The 20,262-nt window shown below is 43.4% G+C and overlaps 1 protein-coding gene across 7 annotated transcripts in view; it reads right to left on the minus strand.

Moving 5' to 3' along the window:
* Positions 1-20,262, minus strand: part of ZBED1 (zinc finger BED-type containing 1) — a 325,489-nt gene that overhangs the window by 55,463 nt on the left and 249,764 nt on the right. For 6 of the 7 annotated variants that reach the window (XR_012645322.1, XM_074992412.1, XM_074992402.1 and 3 more), the window contains one exon: positions 17,621-17,722. Coding sequence is in view for 5 of the 7 variants with exons in the window: in XM_074992412.1 (XP_074848513.1) it covers positions 17,621-17,722 (102 nt within the window). In the remaining 2 variants the exon portion in view is untranslated. Of the gene's footprint in view, positions 1-17,620; positions 17,723-20,262 lie in introns of those variants that run through there. The other variant, XR_012645321.1, reaches the window with a different exon arrangement.

A 20,262-nucleotide genomic window follows, 5' to 3' on the forward strand; every position in this document is an offset into this window, starting at 1 on the left:
TGGGACCATGCTGAATGCTGCAGCCTCCCACCCCCAGGGAATGGGCTAGTGGTCAAAGGGGGTGTCTGGCCACGGAGGGGTCCTCTCATGGCTGACACGTAAGCCAGGAGCAGCCTGGTCATCCCCAGGGTCCCCAAACACAGCTGTGGCTCAAGGCACTGTTCATGGGAGTGGGTACTGCCTCATGGCTGCATGCTGGGGGCCACACTGCTTGGTATGTCTTGGGTCAGGCCATCACTCTTGTGGCTAGCCCACTTCCAGCCACTGCAGGTGCTGGTAGGGCCCTCCCGGGGCTTGTCCAGTACCCTGTGAGGCTGGCAGCAGGCTGGTGCCTGTGCTGGGGGATGCCTGCTGGGTTCGGGTGGTGCACACTTCTTGCACATGGTTCCATGTGCCAAGACCACAGTGTGAAGTCCTGCCTAAGCCAGCTAGATGACGCTTGCAGCCTGCCCCATCTCGCCCACCTCCCACGCTCTGGGATGTGTGAGGCATGGGGTACTCACTGGAGGGACCCTCACCCAGCTCTGAGGACACCCGGGAAGTGGCCTGGCTAGTGGGGACTGGCTCCAAGGTGATGGCCAGGGTCCTCCGAGACCATGTCTGCCTCCAGTTCTGGTTTTGGGTTGGGCCTCAGAGGCCTCCTCCTCCTGGTGGTGATGCTGCAGCTGTGGTGGGGAGGGGCCTCGAGCGCTGTATCAATGTTGAGGCGAGGGGGTAACGTCTCCCCCCAAGGATGTGGCGCAACTTGTCGTAGTAGGGACAGGAGGTGGGTCTTGCCTCAGAACGTCGATCAGCATCCAAGGTTGGCACATGCCCCTGCCAGAGCTCTTTAACTTTCACCTGGACCTGCTCCATGTGGTGGGGGGAGGGGTGGCCCCGTTCTGCCAGGGTGGTGGCCATCCAGACGTAGGTGGGGACATTATGGTTCTTTATCTTGGGGTCCCAGAGTAGCTCCTTCTTGCCCCACAGGTCCAGGAGGGCCTGCACCTTGGCCCCAGTCCTCTTCATACCCCAGGGTGGCTCCTGAGACCCCTTGGTCTGCTCCCTTGAGGGCCTGGGGAGTCTTGGGGTATCTGACTATCTACCATCTGGGACGGCTCTTGAGACAGGAGTGGTTGTGTGGGCGTGGGGAACCAGAGATGGTACCTCTGCTGCTTCCATGCTCTCAGCTTCCTGCCACAGGGCTTCCCGGGCTCCCTGCAGCTTTAAGAAGGGCCAGAGGCAGTCACCATAGAGCACTGATTGCTGTGGACAGCACACCCTAGAGAACTTTTCTGTCAACAGAAGCCCCCCGCCCCAGAATGTCCAGACCAGCTTTCTGTCACAGCTTTCTGTTGACAAGAGGTGTTCTTCCTTGTGGGGAGCGGGAGCAGAATGTCAACAAAACTGCTGCATTCTATCAATTGACTGTGTCAGAATGCCTTGGAAATGTGGACGCTCCCTGGGTTTTGTCGACAAAATGCCAGTTTTGTTCCCAAAGCCCTCTAGTGTAGACACAGCCTGAGTATCAGTTCCTGTTTTTAATTACTGTGCCGACCAGACCATGGTGCTTCTGTTGTACTCTTCTACTGCCTCAGCGCCAGTGAAGCACTGTTAGTCAGGGATGGCCTCCTCCATGGAGCAGCCTATGGAGCCCCCATGAAGCTGGGGAAGGAAGGGGTTTGCCCCTGCCCGATAGGCAACCATGCAAACCAGGCCAGCTGCACAGACTGGGCACTGGCATGAAGGTTACAGAGCAACATCAAGCTGGCACTGGCAGAGTTTTGGTAAAGCTGGGATCCCACTCTGAGTCTCAGATGCAGTAAAGTGTTGGCAATGGAGAGGCCCATCACATGGGGGCAGTGAAGTTTAGTCACATAGTTGGGTTGGAGGAGAGAGAGGTAAGCCAGTCTTGCTAACTAGTGATGGTTTTATTCAGTGCTTTTTTTTTGTTTAAAAAAAAAAAAAAGGAGGAGCCAGTACTCAGCTGGCTTTCCCCCACTGTGGGGTTCCTGTGGCTGGGGTTCCATGTCCCAGCCGGACCCCTGCACTCTGGCCAGGGATCCCACAGCTGGGGCTGCTGAGGTGCTGCTGGTACTCAGTACCGGCACAAAAAAAGCACTGGTTTTATTTACACTTAGGTGGACAACAGGTTAAATACCTCAGAAGGAAAGACGCTGATCACAGAGGGACTTGCACATCCAAAATAAACATGAAACTCCAAATGCACCTTCTGAACTGAGCCAGATATTAGGTGTGGGATTTGCACTCCCTCTCCCAAACCGTCATCCTACAGGGGTCGCAGAGGGGGATTCTCCTGGCACAAACACAACAGTTAGATAATCTGGACTGCTGTATGACTGACTTCTTGCCAGTCCAGAAATAGGGATGTGCGTGAAGACAGAAGAGGACAGAGCTGTGGTGTATCCTACTATAGATCAAGGGTAGCACCAACCATCCAAGCTGCATATGACAGTCGCCAAATGTTCAAGAGCTGGGGAGTGCCTGCTGGTGTTTGTTGCTCCAGCCTTGCAGGGAAGGGTGTTTTCAGGGCTTTAACCCTGGCCCTGCTGAAGCCCCTCACGCTGCCGGGCAGAAGCCAGAAGCAATACTTAATGGAGCACAAGAATTTACCATTTTTGATTTTTTTTTAAATAACTCTGAATGAAATTTCAAAATGAAAACTCATTGAAGCTGAAAAATGGAAATGTTTGCATTAGAAAATGTCACAGTGGAACACTGTGACTTTGTCAGAGGTTTTCTTTTTTCACACAAACGATTCAGTTGCAAATGTGTGCCTTTTGGTGAAAAACATGTTTAGGATGAAAAATTTCAGCTAGCTCCATTAGAGCAGCTCCAGTGCTGCAGTTCTGCTCCAGTCCTTGAGAAGGCACAGACGTTCCTGCTAGGATTTCTTCCTCTGATTTTATTTCATTAGTTATTATTAGAATTGGTTAACTAATATTAATCCAATGATGAATTTGACAACATCAAGCGTCTTATTATTCAACAAACAGTTTCCCTGTTTTCCTAAAGCGGTGGTGGCCAACCTGCGCTCCACTGGGATTCTCTGGGTGACGCATGAGACAGTTTGTAGACTGTTGCCCATGTTCAGGGTTTCAGGATTTTGCTGTTTCCACCAGCATAGTTTTTTTTTCCCTACTGGTATTACAAAAGTGACACAAGGCATGTGGGTTGTGTACTGATTATACACAATAGGGACTGTGGCAGCCACGCACTCCTTCTGCATCCAATCAAAGTGCGGTTGTGGTTCAATCCGCATATCTCACAAATTCTAGGTACGCAAGCACAGTTAGCAAAACTATACTATCCCAGGAGATTGTCTTGGTTACAACAAACCTGAGGATCACTACGAGGAGAGCCACTCATGTGCCCCACTCGCTAACTTAGGTTGCCCCTCACTGTTCTAAAGAGTCTAGTCTTTGAAGAGATTCACATCAGTGATAGTGAAAAGCCTTTTCCGCAATGGCAGTTTTAATGTGCATAGCTACAGGAAGACAGAGCATAAGCATAGCAAACAACTGAATCTGGTAGGTTTTCTGACAACTGGGTAATCCTCACAAAAAGTGTAGCAAGCTCTATTTTTTAAATTATTAACTACCTAACATTCAGTAGATACCAAAAGTGGTACACTATTGATTTTCTTTTGTCCAGACACATCATCAGCTTTCCTCATGGGCCCTGAAAGGGTGAACCAAAAGAACACAACCTATTTCTATTTTTCTCCCTCCAACAGCTGAGAGACTATTTGATGCCAACAACATGCAGCATTTCCATTTTATATCCTCACCTCAAGCTATCTGTTGCTGAGAAGGATATTAGTATTCTTCTGATAGTGAAGCCATATAACAATACCTTTCAGACTTGTTTCATTATAAATTGCCTTGGGATTAGAAATTCTCCCCAGTGTTTTTAGAGTGGCTTTGAAAGTGGATTCAAAAAAGAAATAGAAGCATACGGACCATTAACATTCATGATCTTTGTTTTGATTTAGGTGTCTTCTATGTTATTTTTCTTATTCAGCTGGATAGACTCCAGAAATCTTTGTTTAAGCAGACAACACCAATTGAAACATGGCATTAGAAAACAAAATAATAAGTAAGCTGTAAATGGGGCTCTCACTCTGTGATCGGTTAACCATTATTACTGGAGCATCCAAGCAGACGACTGACACTCTGCATACAGAGAGCTGCATAAAATGCGAAGGAGCCAGGAGAGTCTGCACAACAGAAGTAAATTAGCAGAAACGAAAAATATTGTACTTCATTAACTGCCCTGATACTTCTTGTAAAGGTAGCTCTATTCTAGAAAGCTGCATTTACATATTGTTGTGTTCATAAATGTCCTAACTAGCTACATTTAATAAGAAGGCATTTATAATGGTAAATAATGGATTTTTTGCTGAGTTTTGAGATATACAGTTGCCTTATATTTTTTCTTCCTTGGCTGGGGCAGAAGGCTAATGAAAAAGCCCTCATAGTAAAAGGATGATTTATTCTGACGCTAGTCCATAGTGCACATGGCATAACGAGAGGTTCAGGACTGGCATAAAAAGTGTTGCAGATGAGAACCAAGGAAACTTCACATAACTGTGACATGCACAGTTTTGTCACAGGCAACGTTGTGAATGTGGCAAAGATGAGAAGATACTTAGAGGAAGAAACAGAAGTATGCTCCTTGACAACATAGGGCTGCAGTGTCCATTTAATGTTTCTCTTAGCCAAAGACTTCAGTACAAATAAAAGAAAATGTTGAACTCACAAAATATTTCTAAAACAACCATTTTGCCTCACTTCGCTGAAAGAGCAGAAGGATCCAAACTAATTCTCTCCCAAAATGTTTGATGGAATTTTCTGGTTCATTTGTTTGGACAATGTATTAAGAATTGGCCTATTCTCATAAAACTCTGCAAAGAGAGCCATGATTAAATAGCCAGAACTCTCTCATCCAAAGAATCGGACAATGGAATAAAGAGGAACATAGAGGATATGTTCGGTATACAGTACTGACACCTACTATCCATAGCCTCAAACAAATTTCAGAGAAATTGCTGCTGCATTGCTGCTGCTGAAATTTGGGAAGCCACTGCAAGAGACCCTGATGAAAGAAACATCTCCCAAGAAAGTTAAACTACAGGCTATAAAGAAGCAAATGGCTCAAGCACTAACTTTACCTCTTTTTCTTGTGAACATTCTTAAACCCAGAGTTAAAGGTGGATGTTTAACTTCTGAAGATGCAGCTGCTATGGCATGAACATCTGGAAATCACTCCTCAGTTATGTCAGTCATAATACATTTCAGAGCTGGAGTGAAACCACGTAATCAATACAGCTACTGTTACAATACAGCAATCTGTCTACAGAAGTTACTGTCAGAAGAGATGTTCCAACAAAACTTCTGTTGACAGATCGCGTCTACAGATTAAAGCGGATCCATTTTTGATCCACTCTTTTGACAAAAGGGCCCGCTGGAGCATTTACACAGCTTTTTTGTCGACAGTGTCTGCACTCTGCGTGTAGCTGCTCCATAAGTTTTCTCTACAAACCCTAGTTTTATGTACAAAACTCTAGTGTACCTGTAGCCTACATGTTTACTGATGGTGATTTGAACAAAGCCACTCCCCTGAATTGGAGGGAATCATTATCCAGGCACCTTGAAACAGAGCTCCTTCAGTTTCTAAGTCAAATTTTCACAGCAGTAGTTTCTTCTGTGGGTAGAGATAATATTTTCATCTAAGGTATCAACTGGGAGTTGAAAAAGCAGGAAAACTTACATTTCTGTTTCAGTTAATATAGCAAAATGACAGTGACAGTGGGAAAGATGAGAGCAAATGTGAAACATTTATGTAGCATTTAAGATTTAGTTTAATAAAATGTAAATGCTATTGTGTTTATGTGTGTGATTTAGTTGTTACCATTCTCAATGTGCTACTGCTGCATCAGCAGTTTGATACAGGTAATGAATATTATTTATGATATCCTAAATTAATAAAAATTAAGTTATCTAAAAAAATTACACAAAATACTCTCTTAGATGTTGCAGAATGCCATACTGACATAAATTAACATGTTTTAGTGATCAGATTTGCACCATTGCTTAAGAAATACGTGAAGATGTATCAGTGGGAAATGATTGAAATCAATGATTTTTTTCTTGGTTATTTTCATCATGATATAAATCAATTATTTAAATTGTCTTGATTTAAATCAGTCTAACCTGATATACATTGTGATACAATCATTGATTACATGATAATGTAATATTTCTTCTACAGGGTTTCCACAAGCAACATGAATTCTGTCATTTCCTAACTATTAACCTATTTTTGCACATAATTTTCTAGGCTTTTTTAAATGTACACAAAAATAAAGAAATTCCATTGCATGCTGTCATCCTGACACCCACATGCATAATCAACATGGTTGGAACCTTTAGCCCCACTACACGGACCTCTGCCACTTGAGCTAACAATGTAACGCTAGTAGGTTGTTATCCTCCAAGTGAACCAGCACTAGAGAAGGATGAGCAACTTTGATGGTAGATTTCTGCATTATTTTCTGGCAGCAGAGGAATGGTGAGTCTCAGGGCTTGTTTACACAGTTTCTTTTTTTGTTTGGAAACCCCCTTTTTTCTTAAGACAAACAAAAAAACAAACAAAAAAAACCCCAAAACATTCTCACAGTCAAGCAGGATAATTTGAGATAAGAGGACTTTTCCTTCCATTACCCAACTCTGTAAATGACCATGATACCCCATCCCTCTTGCAAGGCAGAAAAGGAATGCGTGTGAACAAAGCAAAGCTATTATTGGCTCATGTGGAGGTTCCTTTTGCAATGCTGTGGCTGTAAAAGAGAATGCTCTGTTTCCCAATGCTGTGGCTGTGTGAATGTGATTTTCCAATGTTACTTATTTAGACATTAGAACGTTGAAATAAGTAATGTTGAAAAAACCTGCAGTGTCGACATAGCCTCAGGGACCTCAGGTGCCATTCCAGTCCCTGAAGCAGTATTCTTAAGCAGCAATAGACTCTCCTGCCCATTCACCTCAAGCTTCATCTCTTCCCTTTCAATCTGCCTCTGCCCCAGACCTGTTTTCCTCTGTTTCTCACTCTAGACCCATTCTCTTGGCCTAGCCAGCCCCAGCCACGCCACCTTACCGCCCAGTTCCCTCGCCCAGACATTCCCAGTGTGCTAGTTCCTGATCCGATCTTCATTCTTTCCCCCACTTTTACCTCCACCCACCTTCACCTGCTTGCCCAACATGGGAGCCACTGAAAGTACAGGAGAGCCAGGCTCCCTGTTCTTAGTTTAAGTGCCCAGACGTGGACCTGGCACAGCTCACAGCAGACAAGAGCTGCAACTGCTGGAAAGTGCCTGTGATGGAGCATGCACAGTGCAGATGGAATCTTCAGTGAGCTTAGCTGCTGGAATCTAAGATGTCTCTACTCAGCATGCATGGACTGCCATTTTTCAAAGGCTTATAATTTGGCCAGACTAGTGTAGAATTTCATAGGGATGGTAAAATGCATGTTCTCTGACACAGAGAACACCCCCAACAAGTTTCAAGTCCCTGTTCCAAAGAACAGGGATACTGGGAACATTTTTTTTTCTTCGCTTAAAAATGGATTGCAGATCTTTTTTCACACTGTGTAAAATACCCCGCTTACCTCATTGTCAGAAATAGCTGAAAACTTTTGGCTCAAGTTTTCCCCAGAAAGTCCAAGCTGAGGTAAACACACCCCATGGCAAATTTACTCCAAACATTTATTTTTGGCAACACTATAAGTAACTGAAAACAGGGTCTTATGATGGGAAGTGTCAGGAAACCTTAATGATAAGTGGTGCTAGCAGTCCTGACTACAGTGACTGCATCCACACTAAAGAGAATTAGCTGTTCCTATATAGTTAAAGTGGTACAACTTTCTGGTGGACACAAGGTTTAAGTTTATACAGTGAAAAATAAAGACAGAGCCCAAATGCAACAAACATTAACTGAAACTCATCATGTTTTTGACAAAAATAAAATGCCTATAAATGAAGTATGCTCCTCAAGGGCAGATTCAATTTATGACAAACCAGCATTGTGCCATGGGCAAAATAGTGTGTTGATATATAAGTGTAGTGAAAATACATAAAACCAACATTGGCTTGTTTGGGAAACAGGGAAAAACAAGTTACAAATTCATATTCAGTTTAATACATTATTTCACAATTGAATTATTTTTCATTTAAATAAAAATTAGCTTTCTTGGTAGGGTCTTGATGCAGGAAAACAGCTTATTCTTAAAAAATACATTTCCTCCAGTGAATTACTATTCACAAGCTCAATCAGAAAACAGATAAGACAACCACAGGCTCCAACTTCCATTAGAAATGCTTCTAGATGGTGATTTTTAGTTTTTCTTTTTCTTTTGTGACTTGCTTAAAAATAATGTAGAACAAAATGAAAGGGTTTGGTAAAAGGCAAATTATGGACCCAGCCTTTCTCCCACTGAAGTTAATTGCACAAGTCCCATAGCCTTCAATAGTTTATGGTTAGGCAATACACTCATCCACAACTGAGTTTTGTGCTCTGTGCTATTGATAAAGATGGTGTTGCTAATTTGCAGCCAAGACATGAAATCACAGGCTGGAAAACTTGCAACCTCTGGAGACCAAGATATTTACAGTTTCATAGAGTGTTTGACATCACAGAATGAGAAAATCTTACAAATTAATTAGGAAAAACAAGACTGTTAAACAAAAGTCAGGATTTTAATTTGTGCAACATGCATTCTCTCACTGTCAGAACTATCCTGGAGTAGTAAGTTGTTCCTGTAACTTATCTGTAATTATAATAAACATATAGACTGTTTAGAACAGTTCTGGTATGGTTATCAGGGTAGGCATGTACATATGTCATTTCATGTCAACAACACTGCTCAGTAAACCATGCAGCTGCTGGCTGCTGATCACTATTGAAATTGGAGCACTTAATTTAGATGACCACATTATTAGGACCTGAGCTGGCCTGAAAATCTATGGAAACTAAATGGTGTGTGCTAGATGCTGAATTTACCTGAAAACTGGCTCTCTGTGAAGAGTGGGGCTGAAAGCCACCACAGGCCAGGGGACAAGGTGCCTTGGCTCTCTCTTCCCACAAGGGGTGGGGCTTAAGGCAGTCCTGCCCCCCGCCATCACACTCCCTCAGATCCACATGCAGAATGGTAGCTGCAGCATTTCAAAGAGGCCCAGAGTCCTAGCCTCCACTGCTGCCAAACTCAGCAACACTTTGAAATGCAGGGCCCCAGGGAAATGCAGTGCCCATGGCAGGGGAATTTTCTGCCTGCTTGTGGGCTGGTTCTGGCTCAGGAGTGGAAGGGACAGAATGCCACCTTGGGTAAATCACTTAATCTCTGTGGGCCTCCATTTCCTATCTGTAAAATGGTGATAGCAGTCCTTCCTTTGTTTAGTCTGTTTGCTCAGGGGTGGGCAATAAATTTGGATGTGGGTCATTCCAAGGTTTTGGTAAGTTGACAATAGCTGCACTCTTCTACGGAGGGAGTTCAGGGACTGGGACAGAGGTACAGAAGGGAACTTGGGATAGGGGACCTGGGGTTCAGAAGAGGGTGTGGGATTGGAGAGGGAATTTGGGTGAAGGAGGAGGTTGTGTGACCTGAGGCAGGTGATTTGGGTGCAGGAGGAGTTGCAGGGTCTCTGGAGAGCAGGAAACTCTCTGCATGAGTATATACAGCACCCTGCACAGTAAGGACCTGTTGGATCCTTATTCTCAGCTGAAAGCTAGAGCTGTACTCTACTACAAATGCATAAGTAATAATGACTTCCATGGTTCCCCACTGGGACCTGAGTTAGGGCATTCACAGGCTCAAGCACCTTGTGAAACACTCCTAGCTTTTTGACCAGTTGACTGGAAATACCTTCAGAAAAACCCAGACCTTGTCTGATTACTAGGACTTAAGGGCTATGTCTCTGCTACTGAGTTATTCCAGAAAAGCTTATTCTGGAGTTGTTATTCCAAAATAAGCTATTCCAGAATAATGCATCTACACTACAGGGAAACCCCAGAATAAGCAAAACTTACTTCAAAATAGTGTGTCTATACACAACAGAGCCTATTCACAAATAGTGTCCCTGGAAGCACTGCTCTAATGCAAAATACTATCTTTACACAGCAATGTTACTTTGGAATGAGCTATCCCTGAATAGCTTGTTTCGAAATAGCCCCTATTCCATGTCTACATGACCCCTATTTCAAAATTCCTATTAAGAAATAGGTGCTACTTCTCATGGAATGAGATTTACCCAATTCAACATAAGCCACCTGCTATTTCAGAATTATTTCAAATTATTTTTAAAGTTATTTCAAATTATTTTGAAATAGTAGTTGCATTGTGTAGATGCTCACAAAGTTATTTTGGAATAGTGGCTATTATTCCGAAATAACTCCGGTGTGTAGACATACCCAAGGTTACGCCTGACCTGGGGAGGGAAGGCGTGATGGAATTTTTCTGTCCCGAGATATTGCTTTGTTGCCTCCAGCTTCCTGGTGCAGTTCTTGTAATCACACAGTTAAATAAACTGTTGTTTATTCTGCCAAATCCTCCCCAGAGGCCAGTGGGAAGGAATTCATGTGGAGATCTAACAGGGAAAAGGCTGGGTGATGTTTGAGAAACAAATGAATCTGAAGGAGCTCTGGAGCTTTCATAAGTCTCAAGTGGATGGGAAAGGAAGCTGGATGGATACCCACAGGGAAAAAGCTGAAAGTTAGGATCTCTGTGGTTGGCAAATGTGTATTGGAAAAACTGACTCACAGAAACACACACAGGAGGTGCCTGGAAAGATGAGAATTTTCCTCTTGGCCCAACTTTAGGGATGCCACATCCATCCTTTCTAGGGGGGCCCACTGACTGTTCTGCCCTGGGCCCAGAATTGCTGTGTGTGGGCCTGTATATATTTGATTGAATCCCTTTGTTCCCTACCCATCATATTCTTAAGGTTCAAGCCTGGGATCTACACTCTAGCATGTGAATAACTTTATATAAGTGATTAGTCCCTTTGGCTTCCATGGAACTACAGGTTGAACCTCTCTCCTCTGGCACCCTTGGAACCTGACTGGTGCCAGACAAGAGAATTTGCCAAATGACAGGAGGTCAGGATTGTCTAACATGTTACCAACACTTCCACTGCATGCTGGGCTCTTAGGAGACATTTAGAGGTAAATTGCAGATAAACATGAGCACAGAACACTGGGAGCTAGGAATGGTGGCTGTAAACAAACTTTATGGGACCGCAGGAAACTTGGCCACATCCGTGATAAGTGGTCGTCCAGCTAACTACAATCATGCTGGATTATGGAGTTTGCCAAACGAGAAAGTTCCAGATTAGAGAGGTTCAACCTGTATTCACATATGAAGTTACTTATACTCCTAATTGTTTGCAGGATCAGTACCTAACTGTCTTCCTATATAAATGTGTGTGCATAATGTCTAGTGTATTACACACAAACACACATACATAACTCATTCACATATCTGGCTCTATAATTTTGATTGTTCCATACAGTCATACACCACAAATAAGCAGGTTTAGAGAGGCTTACATGTAAACTCTTTCATAACCATATTACCCAGAACTTTCATATAACCAACATTTTAACCCTAAGTAAATTCTATCTACTTTTTCCATAAGTACAGTACAGTGAAAGTAAATACAAATAAATACAGCAAATACAATACACGTTTACTGTGTGCAGTGCAACTTTGGTTGGTAAATAAAGTGTTCTGCATATATTTTTTAATATCTAATTTTGTTTTTCTTTAGTGTTATGCATTGGTAGGTATACCTCTCTATCATCCAGAATATTGGAATATCCAGCAACCTGCCAGTTCCGGGGCTGCCAGATATGAACAAGTTTACCATTAGGAGAAATAGATCTCAGTAGTTACCTACAGACCAAGCAATGATTAATTTCTGAACCAGACATTAATTCAGAAATATTATCTGATTTTAAAGTAGCTTAATCAATGTTCAACCTGAAATTCAACAGCTTTGTGATCTGAGTATAATGGGATAATATATTAAAATCTTCCAATCTCTAGCTCAACCAAGAAATAAATTCAAGGTCTTGTAGAGGTCCCTCCCTCCTTAATCCAGTGCCAAAAAGACACTCAGGTAATCTCAAACACTATTTCATTGTCTTCAAATTTGGCAATTTGTGTTCTCGTTATCTTGGATGATATGCATGAATTCTCTGTTTTCACTAGGGAGGTTGTGACAACCTCATTATGTTTGCTGGTAAACTGAATCACTCACCATAGCAAAATAATAAAGTAAAAAAACAGGTATATTTAAAAATATTAAAAAAGCATTTTTCAGCATATAAAGATAACAATTGTCAATTTGGTAAGCAAAATATCTCTTAAATCGGAAATAATACCCTCTTTACAGCTCTAGAGATTTAGACACCGTGTTGCCACCAGTTCCTAAGGTTTTTTAATACTTGCCTCCTCTACATTAAATATACCCATGAACTGAACATTTATATTTTGATGGTGTCCATAATGTATTATGTGCTTTTCAAAGACACAATTACATAGTCCTGTCCCAAAAAGAGTTTACTTTAAAAAGTCTGTAGTTTAAATACTAAACACTGAATTGTACGACTAGATGGTAAATTGCACTTATTATGGACCTTAACTTAATTAATACTGTACCAGCTTTTAAAAAAAAATACAATCAACCCTTTATATGACTGTAGAAAGGTCATTTAAGCTATATGATGTTTTACTACGTTAATGAAAATATAGAGGGGAAAAAAACATTAGCTTGTGTTGTATGCCTTTTTTAACCTTTGCCAGTAAAACCCAAATGACTTTACAACTGAAATTGTATGCTTTAGATATACAGTAAACCCTTCAGATACATGCAGCCAAGTTGAGCATGTCTCAGGATAACACAACTGCCACCTTCACAGCCTGACTCTTGCTGTGCCTAACAGCAGCGATTTCCTGCTCCTGTCAGGAGCGACAACAACTCCTGTCAGGGGCAGCAGCCGCGAGTCACGCTGCTGTCCCAGACAGGTGCAGTTTCTCTGTTTGTGTCAGGGACAGCAGCCTGACTCACGGCTGCTGCCCCTGACAGGAGTAGTTTCCTGGTCCCCAGAGTGGTGGGCAGCTGGGAACCAGGTGGCAGCCTGGCTCCCAGCTCCCTTCCACTTGCAGAGATGAAATCTGAGCAGGGCAGCAGCCCTGATTAGTTTCCTGGCTGCAAAAAGCAGAGGGCAGCCGGGAGCCAGACTGCCCCTGCTTCCCAGCTCCCCTCCACTGGTTGTAGCCAGGAAACTGACCAAGGCTGCTGCCCTGGTCAGTTTCCTCACTCTGCAAGTGGAGGGGGACCAGGAGCCAGGCTACTGCCTGGTTCCCAGCTCCCTGCCCTTGCAAGACCCAGGAAACTGACCAGCTGGTCAGTTTCTTGGTTCCCCCAAGCAGCAAGCAGAGGAGAGATGGGAACCAGGCTGTCCCCTGGTTCCCTACTCTTTGCCACTCTGGAAGCCAGGAAACTGACCAGTCCTGGTGGGTTGGACAGTTTCTCAGCTCCTGCAAACCCAGGGGAGCCAGGAACCAGGTGGCAGCCTGGTTCTGTCTCCCCTCGACTTGCACGAAAATCTGAGTTACACAGGGGATGCAGAAATGTAACCCCCTGTGTAAATTGAGGGTTTACTGTACACTATTCACACTTTTTTTAAAAAAATAATGTTTTCCTTTTAATTCACTTTGACAATCAACTGCTGAGTGAGAGTGGCAATGGATCAGGAAAGAGGAGCCCATGCATCTTTGTAATCCAGTCAGAACCAGACCAAAGCAGAATTACAACAGGCATTACCCTTGTTCTAGTAACTGGTATTTTTGTGACTGAGCATATGAAGGAGAATAGCAACATCAGTACCTTAGTGTGGACGTCAGAATCAAAGAACAGATTGGACCCTTATTGTCTTAAAATCTACCATTATGGAATGTATCACATTGCATATACACAGTATAAGGCATACTGAATGGATTTCCAGTGAAGATATTGGAATACAAAAGAAAATAATATCAATTAGCATAAATGGTTCTATGGGCATAATTATGCACTCAGTACTAATCCAAGGTCAATGGATGCCTTTCTCTTGAGCTATGCCTGGATTCAAGCGATCTGTTAGGAAAAGATACTCAAATTGGGCAAAGCATTTGTGTATCTCCTGCCAATAGCCCTGTCGGGAGAGGCTTTCCCAACATTTAGGCCGTCTACCTGGGACCAAAGATCAGGAAAACCCCCTCTGCCGACACCTCTCTTCTTCCTGATGGAACAAGGATTACTGGAATGTTGGCAGAGGGCTCCCGGAGGAGCAGACTTCTCTTGGGGGACATCCAGGCTCCTGACAGAAGCCTGCAAACTAGACATAGCCTTGGTGTCAAAGGGCTTTGGATCAGATGTCCACTGTGCTGGAACCTTCTGACTTTCCCTTTGAATGCCAGCCAAATATTTCATGTTTTCCTTTTACAGAGACTGACAAATCAGTAACTCCAGATTATTTACAGGAACCAAACCAGATGTTGAATAGAAAAGGAAACAAGCCTTCAAAAGCAGAAGCTTAAGCGATTTACTCTGTGATTGTCAGAAGCTAACCCAATTATTTTAAGGGAGCCTTTACAGCAGCCCTGGAGATGATTATTCCACTGATTCTATTATAGCCTTAGTAAAATGCAAAGTTAAGCCATCCATTTCATTATAGCTTTTAAAAGGATTTTCTTAACCAGCTAACTTATCTGGGCAATTGGAAGTACTCAGTAACTGAGCATGAATTAAATAACATTCCTGTCTTAGGGATCCTGAAAACGTGAACTAGTTCAGGGCACTGTATGTCAACCCTCTTGATAGTTTACATTTTGGACTTAGAGGCGTTGGTGCTGTACCTCATTTTTTATTAAGTCCACTAAAAATAATCTTTTTAAGATGATTGACTTTGATCTACTAATTAGACTCCCTTTTTCCCCTGGAGTGATACAGGAAAATGTAATACCTGTGAAAAAAAGATCACTTATTCAAGACCACTCTTTTAGGATCTGACCCGGCAAACACTGCTATTACTAGGTGTACAGTTAAAGAATTTCATTTCCCATAATTCAGTGTGTCATATCAATACAGTGATGGGACTGCATACAATTATGAGAAATATGCTTAGTGGTATCTGTAAGATCAAGCATTATTTTTTTGGATTTATTCCACCATCATTGTTTCCTTGTGAACATTATTTCAGGTATCAACAAGCCTCATCAACGGATTAAACTCCAGATTATGACTGTGGAGACCCTAGGTTCTAGTTCCAACTTCACCACTGTTAGTCAGGTGACAGCAGGCAAGTCACAGTGCTGCCATGTGCCTCAGTTTCCCCAGCCACAAAAAAGATATAACTATCCCTGCCTCCTTGGTAAAGTGCTTTGAGATCTACTGATGAAAACCAACATTTAGGAGCTAGATATTATTAATATGCCTCATATCAGTGGAATAATGACACAATTTATGGCACAAATGGTCAAATGTAGGTGCATTATTCAGGCATCTGGGTAAACGTAGCTTGAAATTCAGAATTTCTGAGCAACCATAAATCCCACTTATGTCAATGGGAACTGAGTGTCCTGGATGCCTAAATAATTACCTTTGATGCTTAACTTTAGGCACCTACATTGAAAAATTGAGTCTATAATGCTTTTTATCAGCTCTGAGAAGCAAGAATGTACAGTTGCCATGTGTAAATGTGTGCAACATGTACAACATGCTGTTATTTTTACTGCACCGACTGCAGTCATTGTGGAAGCTAGCCTTTCAAGCAGTACATCTGAATAGATCATCTAAGGGTGCCTTCTCACCTTATAACTCAATGAATCTATGAAATGCGGAATCTTTTTCCTCTTCAAAGGCTAGCCAGATCTATTCCACCTTAAGAATCCATTGCCATCAAAATTTTGTTCTTGTGCATGACTGGAGGATGGGAGAACAGGGGCTGTCTTTATGGCCACTTGTTGAAGAAGAGAGTTAAGGAGTTGAGATATGGCAGATATTTACGGGTATCAGAGAGATAGCCATGTTAGTCTTTATCTTCAAAAACAACAAGAAGTCCTTTGGCATCTTATAGATTAACAGATATTTTGGAGCCTAAGCTTTCTGATGAAGCAGGTCTTTGCCCATGAAAGTTTATGCTTCAAAATATCTGTTAGTCTATAAGATGCCACAAATATTTACATTAACTCCATATAATAAAACTGATGAATTTTTATTGTAATATTGCAAGAGCTTAATTTTGTACTATCTAGAGCTTCCATAGTATATAAATTCAGGTAGAAAATAATCTAAAGTAACGCAGGTGAAATTATTAGTTTGTTTTGTTCTCAGCACACCTGGACAGTTGTATGGGTGGAATAAAGCTCTGTGCATGCTTTTGAATTTCTTGGGTTTCATATTTGTGTCCTTACTGAGGTTCATGAAAATAATTGGGGGAAATAAAAAACAAAAGCAAGAGAGAAAGAGTGTGTGTGTGTGTGTTTTGAAGGGTTTAGGCAACAGCCCCAAGTGAGTGGAGGGGTTCAGTTTGTTTCTGAGCAATTGAATGCAGGTCGAACCTCTCTCATCTGGCACCCTCTGGACCTGATCAGTGTTGGATGAGAGAATTTGCTGGGTCACAGGAGGTCAATATTGCCTAGCACATTAACAACACTTCCACGGCTTACTGGGATCTTAGAAAACATGTAGGGGTAAATTAAAGCTAACTAACAGCACAGAACACTGAGAGCCAGGACTGGTAGCTGTAAACAAACTTTATGGAACCACAGGAAATCTGGCCACACCCATGATAAGTAGTCATCCAGCTAATTAAAATCATGCCGGATTACAGATTATGTCAGATAAGAGAGTTCCTGAATCAGGAGGTTCAACATGTATGTGAAAAGTTTCCTTTACAGCTGAGTGTTCAATACAGAGGGTGCATATAAAACAAAAATGCCAGGAAAAATAACCATCTCTTTCTGAACTGTATCCTATGGTTATAAAAAAACATTAGATAAATGTGCAAATCTGATTGCTACAAAAAATACAGAGACAGTCCCCCAATATCTTGTGGGTTTTTTCCTGTCTTTCAATTTTTGAAACTTTAGGCTCAAATTTTCCAAGTTTTTCTCCACTACCATAAGGGCTAAAAACTTTTAAATGAATGCTGGACTTCTCTTGTAATTCCATAAAAACAACAAGAAGTCCTGAGGCATTTTAAATACTAACAGAGGTACTTGGGCATAAGCTTTTGCGAGCAAAAACCACAGACGAACACAGCTATCCCAATTATACTTGTAATTCCATGACTCTGAGGGCTGAGGATTTAATTAAAAGAAAAAAAAGAGTATCATCAGACTTGTAATAGAAGCAAAAGAGCTGGTAAACAGATGATGTCTCAAGATGTTACTGAAGTGCTGAAAAGGCTACTACTGTGATCTTGTTTGGGTCTAATAAAGTCTCTGAAATATGAAGCATGGTTAAAAACCCAACATGTAAAAATCTTACAGTAAGCATGTAAAAAAATGAAAGAGAGCTCACCATTATTCACCAGGACATGGAGTGGACAATTCTTTGCTCTAAACTGTTGCACAAATTGCCGTATGGACTTCATTGAAGCCAAATCACAGTATAAAAACTCCACTGGAAAGAAACATAGAAAAAATGCCCAGTGAACTCATTTTGCAGGGAAACAATAGCAAATACAAATTTATGCATCACAATACCATCCATTATACCTGTGTCACCTGCAAAGGAAGGGATTTTTAGAAAAAAAATGACATTTCAAAAATTCATAATAAGATGTATCATAACATCTTACGGTATGAAAACTGAAAATATTTTTTTTTAGGTTCTCAGGCTCATAGGCTCTAAAGTCAGAAGAGACCATTGTCATCATCTAGTCTTACCTCCAGTACATCTAAGGTGACAGACCCTCATTCACTCAGTGCTGTAATAGACCTCTCACCTCTGGTTGAGATAATGAAGTTCTCAGATCACGCTTGAAAGGCTTCACGTTACACAGAAGCCACCATTTACCCCAGTTTAAGCCTGCAAGTGACCCACGCCCTAGGCTGCCGAAGAAGGCAACCCCTCACCAAGGTTTCTGCCTTTCTGACTTGTTGAAAATTCCTTCCTGACCCCAAATATGGCAACCATTTAGCCCCACCAGGCAAAGAATTCTCTGTGGCTTCCCCATCTCATGCGCCATCGTGATTTTTGCTAGTGGCAATCACCAGTGAGCCACATGCCCTTGTGAGTAGTGCCCTCCATAAACTTATTAAGCTCAGTCTGAGAAGTCAGTGAGGTTTTTTGTGCCTTCCATTCCTCACAGAAGGCTGCTTCAGAACTTCACTCCTCCGGTGGTTAGAAACCATCATTGCATTTCAAACCTAAATATGCTGATGGCTATTTTATAGCCATGTGTTCTTATGTTAACATGGGTCTTAACTTAAATAATTCCTCTCTGTCCCTGGTGTTTATCCCTTTGATATATTATAGAAATAAATAATATCTCCCTTCGTCTTCTTTTGGTTAAACTAAAGAAACCAAGCTCTTTGAGCCTTCTCTCATAAAGCAGTTTCCCCTGCCTCAGATCATCCAGTTCTCAATAGGGTTAGCCTGTAGCTTCACAAATAACGAACAGTCCTGCGGCTCCTTAGAGACTAACTTTCATTAGGTCACTAGTAGGACCAATTAATGAAGCAAATTAAGGAGGATGTGTCCTATTCCTACAAATATCAAAAGTCAAGAAATTGATCTCTATTCTGGCCCAGGTTTAAGGTGTCTAATTTGTAAATTAATGCAATTCAGATGTCACCCTCTGTATTTGTGTGGCTGGCACAACGTTGAAATAGCGCACGTCGCATCTACACGCACCGTGCACTATTTTGACGTTGAAATCAAGATTAGGCAGCAAGACGTCGAAATTGCTATTCCTATCCGAAGATGGGAATAGCACCCTACTTCAACGTTCAACGTTCAACGTTGAAGTAGGGCGTATGTAGGCAATCTGCATCCGCTACTTCGAAAGAGTGGGATCCTCCATGGTGGCAATCAGCTGAGGGGTTGAGATGATCTGTCCAGCTCCTGTGGGGCTCTATGGTCCCCATGTGCAGCAGCCCTTAAAGCTCCACAGACCCGGATTTCCTGTGGCAGGAAGCTGAGAGCGTGCAGGCAGCAGCACACGCACATGCTAGCCCTGCACACCCTCCACGGACCCCGAACCATCCACCCAGTGCCATGGCATCGAGCCAGCCCCCAAGTGCCCCCAGGGCCCTCACCCTGATGGGACCCAGGGCCCCCCCCCAGCCAAACAGGGGACCAAAAAAAGAGGCAGGGCCCCTCCTAGATGGAGGCCGAGCTCAGAGACCTGCTGGGGCTCTGGAGTGAGGAGGAGGTGCTCCACATGATGAGGAGCAAGCGGCGGAACACAGAAACATTCGTCCAACTGGCTGAGGGCCTGGCTGCCCAGGGTCACCCTGCCTGCACTCCAGATCAATTCTGGAGCAAGGTGAAGGAGTTGTGGCAGTGTTACGCCCAGGCCCGGGACTCAGCCAGCTGGTCTGGGGCTGCCCTGACTGCTTGCCCCTATTACAGGGAGCTCAGTGCCATCCTGGGCCCCCAGGACACATCCTCCCCCCGGCCACCCCTGACAACAAGGCTGACGAGCCCCAGCAACCCTCAGAGCTGGAGTATGGCTCAGAGGCCAGCCCCACACCCCGGGGCCCACCTCAGGAAGGCGGAAGAGGGGTCCAGCAGTGATGGGGGGGGCTCCTAACAGACCTCCCCTCCTGGAGCATCAGCTGGGCGTCTGACCACCAGGGTTCCCCGAACCACGGCAGTGGACAGTCAGGTATATACCCCACAGGGCACACACCCCTGGGCCACGGGGCAGTGGCACCAGACATGACTGGGAGCCCCACACACCCCAGTGGACCCTGACCCACAACTGCCCAGCCACAGCACAGTCCCAGGATGGCGGAATGGCCATCAGTGCCCGTCAGCACCCACACCCATGGACAGTACTGTGCCCTAGCCCCGGGGGTGGGGGAACCATGCAGTGGGGACACCCAACAGGGACACCACACCCACCGATGGGGACGGAGACACAGCACCCAAGGGGGGCTGGGGGGAATGGGCCACAGGCCAGGGCATGGTACTAACAGCCTCCCCTCCCTCTC

The sequence above is a fragment of the Carettochelys insculpta genome, chromosome 1 (assembly GCF_033958435.1).
Source record: "Carettochelys insculpta isolate YL-2023 chromosome 1, ASM3395843v1, whole genome shotgun sequence".
Lineage (NCBI taxonomy): Eukaryota > Metazoa > Chordata > Testudines > Carettochelyidae > Carettochelys > Carettochelys insculpta.